This window comes from Myotis brandtii, unplaced genomic scaffold (genome assembly GCF_000412655.1).
Source record: "Myotis brandtii unplaced genomic scaffold, ASM41265v1 scaffold417, whole genome shotgun sequence".
Classification (NCBI taxonomy): domain Eukaryota; kingdom Metazoa; phylum Chordata; class Mammalia; order Chiroptera; family Vespertilionidae; genus Myotis; species Myotis brandtii.
Genome location: NW_005366017.1, coordinates 250672 through 257694, shown reverse-complemented (window position 1 = coordinate 257694; position 7023 = coordinate 250672). Strand labels below are relative to the sequence as shown.

The 7023-nt window shown below is 57.6% G+C and overlaps 1 protein-coding gene across 1 annotated transcript; it reads left to right on the top strand.

Moving 5' to 3' along the window:
* Positions 1-44: 44 nt before the first annotated feature.
* Positions 45-5530, top strand: GPR162 (G protein-coupled receptor 162). Its single transcript, XM_005873679.2, has 4 exons — positions 45-2822; positions 3521-3710; positions 4322-4473; positions 4775-5530. The coding sequence occupies exons 1-4, from the start codon at positions 1956-1958 to the stop codon at positions 5309-5311; spliced, it is 1746 nt and encodes a 581-aa protein (XP_005873741.1). The 5' UTR covers positions 45-1955; the 3' UTR covers positions 5312-5530.
* Positions 5531-7023: the final 1493 nt, after the last annotated feature.

The following is a 7023-nucleotide window of genomic DNA, read 5'->3' as shown; positions in this document are numbered from 1 at the left end:
CCTCCCCTCTCTCCCCCGCCCCCAGCAGCTTCCTCTCCCCTCCGGCCCGCCCCTCCTCCCCAGCCACCTGCTGTTTCTGCCCTGGAGAACCTGGTGGGCGGCAGGAGGGAGGAGCCGCGTGACCTTACCCCTTCACCCCAAAAGGCGAGGGGCCCCGTACCCCCCTGGAGTCCCCCAGGTCCCCCGTCCCACCTGCCTCTGATTTTTCTCTGCCCTTCACCTCCCTCTCTGTCCTTCACATCCTTCCTGTCTCCGTCCCTCTCTGACTTCCCATCTCTTCCTTCCTGAGCCCCCCGGCTGGGCCTGGGCGGGCGTGGGTGGGAAGGGGTCCGAGGTCGTCGGGGAGGAAAATGGGGGAGGCGCTCCTGACCAAGTCTCCCCACCTCCCTCTGGCTGGCCATTGCCATAGCAACTAGGGTGCACTGGGCTCCAGAGAGAAGACAAAGGTTGGGTGGGCCAGGACCTCTTGGGGAGGGCAAGGGTCTGAGGTTCTTCCAGAGGAATCGACCCTCCCACTGCGGTGCCCCCCTTTCCTCCCATTTACCCCAAAGCCATTATGCCCATCCTTCCTGCCTCCACTCTGTTTGGGGTTGCACCTGCTTTCCTCTGAGCTCCCTCCCAGGGGCTTACTGAAGCTCAGCGTTCAGCGTCATGAAATTCAGAACTACCCTCCCTCCCGTGAGAAGGAAAGTGAGGCCGGGGCAGGGAGGAGAGACTCAGTGTCTACCGGTGGGAAGCAGCACCTTAGCACATTGAGCTTCTCTTCCCAGCCTCTCCATTCCCTGTTGCCTCTCTCCCTCCCTCCCCCCCTCCCTCCTCCAGTCTCCTCTCCAGGGGTCTCTGGGCTTTTCCTTCTATTTTCAGATACTATCACTTTGCCCCCTCCTTCTTTCCCTCCTGCTGAAACTCTCCTCCTTCCCCCTAGTCCCCCCTCTTTCCATTTCTGGATGCTTCTGATGTCAGCGGTTTCCCCGCCTTCAGGTTCCCTAGGCCCCCCTTGGTCCCGGCCTCTTTTCTCCCATCTTCCCAGACTCCTGGTGAGCAGGAGGGTGATCATGCAGACGTGGAGAAATGGGGCTGAGCACCAAGACCATGGGCCCGGGAGCCTGGAAGGTTGGGGGGGGGGACTGTAATACCATATCCCGGCTTACCGTGAACCCTCAGGAAGAAACAAGTCATGCACCTGCCATCAGCAGCTCTGAAGAGAGACTCTGGGCAGGAAGATAGTGGTTGAGTGGTACTGAGCAGGGGGTATGAGAAGAAGGAACCAGAGAGTGCCAGAGGGAGGGAAAGGGGCTGAAAAGGGGTGGGAGACAGGAGGTCCGAACACCTTCTTTTCTGGAGGTCTGGAAACAGGGTTCTTATCTGTGTGGGGTGGTTGAACCGCTATCTGATTTAAGACAGGAGAGTGACCCCTAGCAATCAGGCATTTCTTTGGTTGCATGAGAAGGGGAGCACAAGAAGCCAGTTGGGGACCAGCCTAGGCCTTATCTTCGCCCTCCCCCCTTCCACATCTCATCTCTCCCTTGCAGTTTGTGCAGGTGGCTGAGCCTCACCCCCACACCCCTTGGGGGCATCCAGAAGATCCCCGACTGGTCAAGAACCAGAGGAAGAAGAGATCTGCAAGTCTGGGCATGGGGGCCAGAGCTCCCCAGCCAACCGCATAGTTGGCAAAGCAGCCAGCTTGCCTCCCCGGTCAACTACAGGGAGGGTCCCACTCAGTATGGAGGTTGAGGACCACCTCTGCTGAGCCCCAGTCTCTTCCCCTGCCCTCCACAGCTGACCTTAGCTGGGTCAGTTATGCAATGCTGAGCATTAGGGTGGGCCGAGGGGCTGCCTGCCTCACTACAGGGCAAGGACTGTGGGCATCATGGCGGTGTGTGTGAGTGGGGCTCCTGGGTGAGACCTCGCCCCCACCCCCAGGAGTTCAAAGGGGGTGGGGGGCTGAGAACAGGATGGCTCGGGCCGGGGCCGGGGCAGAAGAAGCCTCGCTGCGCTCAAACGCGCTGTCCTGGCTGGCCTGTGGGCTCCTGGCCCTGCTGGCCAACGCCTGGATAATCCTCAGCATCTCTGCCAAGCAGCAGAAGCACAAGCCACTGGAGTTGCTGCTCTGCTTCCTGGCGGGCACACACATACTCATGGCGGCCGTGCCCCTCACCACCTTCGCTGTGGTGCAGCTCCGGCGCCAGGCTTCCTCTGACTATGACTGGAATGAGAGCATCTGCAAGGTCTTTGTGTCCACCTACTACACACTGGCCCTGGCCACCTGCTTCACAGTTGCCTCACTCTCCTACCATCGCATGTGGATGGTGCGTTGGCCTGTCAACTACCGCCTCAGCAATGCCAAGAAGCAGGCGCTGCATGCTGTCATGGGCATCTGGATGGTCAGCTTCATCCTCTCCACACTGCCCTCCATTGGCTGGCACAACAACGGTGAGCGCTACTACGCCCGAGGCTGCCAGTTCATAGTCTCCAAGATTGGCCTCGGCTTTGGCGTCTGCTTCAGCCTCTTGCTACTTGGGGGCATTGTCATGGGGTTGGTCTGTGTGGCCATTACCTTCTACCAGACGCTGTGGGCCAGGCCCCGGAGGGCAAGGCAGGCCCGGAGAGCAGGGGGTGTTGGTGGGGCCAAGGGCAGTGGGCCAGGGGGCTTGGGTACACGGCCAGCCTTTGAGGTGCCAGCCATTGTGGTGGAAGATGCCCAAGGGAAGCGGCGGTCCTCGCTGGATGGCTCCGAATCGGCCAAGACATCCCTGCAGGTCACCAACTTGGTCAGCGCCATCGTCTTTCTCTATGACTCACTCACAGGGGTGCCCATCCTGGTGAGATTGGGGTCCCCCCTCCTGTTCTCCCCAAACCAGCCCCAGCACGATCACCTGACCTCCAACTCCATCATCCATCTTCCTCTCCTCTATCCATCCCCACTCCATCATCCATCTCTATCATCCATCTTCCAGTTCCCATTACCCCCAGCTCCATCATGTTTTCCAGTTCCCACTGCTGAACGCCATCATCCATTCATCCTTCAGCCTCACTACCTCTCCTCCTGCTCCATCATCTGTCCTGAGGCCCCACTATTCAGCCCCCCAGACCTATTATCCAGCAGCTGAGCTCCATTTTCCATTCCCTGATTCCCTCTGGATATCACAAGGTCTCTGAGTACTTCTGGGTGGAAACCCCAGAGAGCTCACCCCACCACCCCAACTTTTTGCATCCCCAGCTGGCCCCTACTCCTGAATGTTTCTCTGCCTTCAGGTTTCCTGTACCACCTCTGCTCCTCTCCCTCTGGACCCAGGGCTTTGCCCTGGAACTCTCCCCTGACCTTCCTCCGAGTCAATCCCTTCCCCTCTATTCATTCTGTCTCCACCTCCAACTTGGCTCCTGTCACGATCCGGTGTGACCCCGGCCATCCCTTCCTCACTTCTTTCCCACCAGCTGCACTAGGATATCGGATCTGGGGTGAAGTGGGCCCCCTGGGCTCCGGGCCCTGACGCGGCGCCATTCCCGATCCTCCCACCAGGTGGTGAGCTTCTTCTCGCTGAAGTCGGACTCGGCTCCCCCGTGGATGGTGCTGGCCGTGCTGTGGTGCTCCATGGCACAGACGCTGCTGCTGCCCTCCTTCATCTGGTCCTGCGAGCGCTACCGCGCGGACGTGCGCACGGTGTGGGAGCAGTGCGTGGCTATCATGTCCGAGGAGGATGGCGAAGACGGTCAGAAGAGGGACAGGGCTTTTTTCTTGGGCGTCGGCTCCCTTTTCTGCCCCTTTCTACCAGTTCGTCTCGGTGCGGGGACGGGCTGTCTGGAGTGCCCCCTGCTGGACGGAATCTGCGCTGCCCCTGGGCTGACTCCACGCTCCCCTTTCCCCAATCGTACGCCATGACCACAGCCACCGCTTCGTTTTGCACTAAGGGCTGCCTCCAAGGGGCGTCGGTTCCCCTCTGGAAATCCACACTATCCAGCTGTGCCTCCGCGGGGCAGAGTGCCCGAGAAGCAGTCCAGGGCCCTAACCACCGTAAAGGAAGGGTGTGGAACTAAAGGGAGGCTGAGCTTCCTAAAAGGGACCCCAGCTATAGGGACAGCTTTTGGGGTGGGGGTACGCTTGTTTCAATAAGCATGTGTATATGTTTGATGCACTAGGGATTCAGCATTGAACCAGTCTGAACCATTCAGCAACAACCCAATCTCACTTTCCTCTTGGAGCTTACAGAGTAGTGGGAACAGAAAGATTCTCCAGGAACTTACAAAGGGGGGTGGGAGATTTTAAAAGGGGGGGGGGCGGGGAGTGGTGGCCTGTAACCACTCTGCCCTTTTTCTTTCCTAGATGGGGGCTGTGATGACTACGCAGATGGCCGAGTGTGCAAAGTTAGATTTGATGCTAATGGGGCCACAGGACCAGGGGACCCCACCCAGGTGAAGTTGCTGCCTGGGAGGCACATGCTCTTTCCCCCTCTTGAGAGGGTCCACTACTTACAGGTATGGGACTAGGGAATATACCTCCTATTCTGGGTGTCCCCTGATTACTTTTCTCCAGTCTCTGTTATTCACCCCCCAACCCCCCATTCCCTAGCCCTGGTCTGCAGGGCACATAAAGAGTAGGGGAAAGAAAGGTATGGCAAGAGAAGCTCCCCTTCAGACCTCTCAGAACCAGGTTTGCCCATCAGAGGATGTTTTCAGTTTAAGGGGGCGGGGGGGGGGGTGGCGGGGTAGAGCCATCTTGCAGAGTCCCCACTTTGGCCCCTTCAGCACCTCTGGGTCTACTTGCTCCTTTCTCCAGGTCCCTCTGTCCCGCCGTCTGTCCCACGACGAGACCAATATCTTCTCTACTCCTCGGGCACCAGGGTCCTTCCTGCACAAGTGGTCATCCTCTGATGACATCCGGATCCTCCCAGCGCACAGCCAGGCTCTGGGAGGCCCTCCTGCGTACCTGGGACACAGACAAAGGCTAGAGGATGAGGAGGAGGAGGAGGCTGAAGGTGGAGGGCTAGCCAGCCTTCGACAATTCCTGGAGGGTGGCATTCTGGGATCAGGTGGGGGACACCCACAGGGGCCTGGCTTCTTCCGGGAGGAGATCACCACCTTCATTGACGAGACACCTCTGCCTTCTCCAACTGCCTCTCCGCCCTGGCCTAGGCCACTGGGCCTCTCACCCCGCCGACTCTCCCTTGGGTCCCCTGATAATAGAGCCATTGGACTTCCCTTGGGGCTGAGTGCGGGGAGACGCTGCTCCCTGACAGGAGGTGAGGAGAGTGCAAGAGCTTGGGGAGGCTCCTGGGGTCCAGGTAACCCCATCTTCCCCCAGCTGACCCTGTGAGCCCAAGTGGGCCTGTTGGACTCAGAGGAGGGGGCCTGGGTAGGTAACGCCTCCTTCTGGCCCTGAGCTTAGGGCAGCTGCCTCCAGACTCTAGGGAGATGGGCACTGGATCTGGGGTCCTGGGGCCCCTGCTTTCTCCCATCCAAGTAACCAGATGCCCTACTCACCTTCTATCACCCTTAGTAAAATGTATTAAAGTCTGAAGTGTTACCATGGAAACCTCTGTGTGCAGTGTGCTGTGGTGGCAAAGGGTATGGCCAGTGGCTTGGGGGTGGAGTGGTTTACAGAGGACAAAACAGAACAGGGGGAGTGAACAGAGGCACAGAAATACCCACGGAGAAAGACAAACAAATTTAAACATGCAAACATACACAGAGAAGGGCTTAAAAGAGCATCTCATGCTGGGGGCCTGGGGAGTCACTGGTTTGGGGTGTGAAGGATCTTTGTTCCGATCTGTGGAGGTGTTTGAGTGTGACCCTATCCTCCATGCCTCTTTCCCCGAAATCCATGCAGGGGCCCAGTTACTGGGCAGGAGAGCGTTTGGGCCTGAATTGTGCAACAGGCCTGGAGTTTGCCCTCCTCCATGCTGCACTCTGAAGCTCTTTTTCCAGGAATTGGGTGGGGGAGGGCTTGTGACTCCCTTTCCTGGCCCCAAGAGTGGAAGGGAACCCATGGGCCTCGGGTTCTGGCCCTTGCCTCCTTCTGTCCATGATTTGTTTCTTGGTCTGTTTCTCATCCCACACCACCCAACTCTTCTTTTTTTTAAAAAATATTTTTATTAACTTCAGAAAGGGAGGAGAGATAGAAAATCAATGAGAGATAACCACTGATCATCTGCCTCCTGCCTCATATTGGAGATTGGCCTGCAACCCGGGCATGTGCCCTGAAGGGGAAACAAACCATGTCCTCCTGGTTCATAGGACGCTGGGCTACCCAACTCTTCTTTTTAAAAAAAAATTTTTTTTTATTGATTTCAGAGAGGAAGAGAGAGATAGAAACATCAATGAGAGAGAACTCTTCTTTTTAATATATTTTTATTGGTTTCAGAGAGGAAGGGAGAGGGAGAGAGAAATAGAAACATCAATGATGAGAGAATCACTGACTGGCTGCCTCCTGCATGCCCCCTACTGGGCATCCCGGGCATATGCCCTGGACCAGAACTGAACCGGGACCCTTCAGTCCGCAGGCCTCTGCTCTATCCACTGAGCAAACCGGTTAGGGCTACCCGACTCTTCTTAAAGACTGCTTTCTCCATTTACCTTTTTAAAAAAAATTATTGATTGCTTTTACAGACAGGAAGGTTAAGGGAGAGAGAAACATCGATCTGTTGTTGCACCTATTCATGCACTCACTGGTGGTTTCTTGTATGTGCCCTGACCGGGGATGGAACCCCCAACCTCGGAGTATCAGGGACACTCCAACCAACTGAACTGCCAGGACGCTCTCCGCTTTCTGCCCGGCTCCCTCTGGCTTCTCTCTCTCACACTGGGCTCTCCCGGTCTCCTTGGCTCCGCTCATTCATTCCTTCTCCCTTCCTCCCCTCCTATCTCTCCTTCCTTTCCCCTCCCTCTTCCTGCCCCCTTTCCTCTCTCTCCTCCGCTCCCGCATTCTCCTTCGGCAGCCGCCGGAGGCTCGGGCACCATGCTCCGGCTCCTCCGCTTGCTGCTGCTCCTGCTCCTGCTGCCTCCCCCGGGGTCCCCCGAGCCCCCGGG

What these genes read in the sequence shown, in the direction of transcription:
- GPR162 (XM_005873679.2), top strand. Translation starts at nt 1,956, where the DNA reads ATGGCTCGGGCCGGGGCCGGGGCAGAAGAAGCCTCGCTGCGCTCAAAC. An exon ending in TCACAGGGGTGCCCATCCTG is followed by an intron (nt 2,823 to 3,520) that starts GTGAGATTGGGG and finishes TCCTCCCACCAG; the next exon opens with GTGGTGAGCTTCTTCTCGCT. An exon ending in CGAGGAGGATGGCGAAGACG is followed by an intron (nt 3,711 to 4,321) that starts GTCAGAAGAGGG and finishes TTTCTTTCCTAG; the next exon opens with ATGGGGGCTGTGATGACTAC.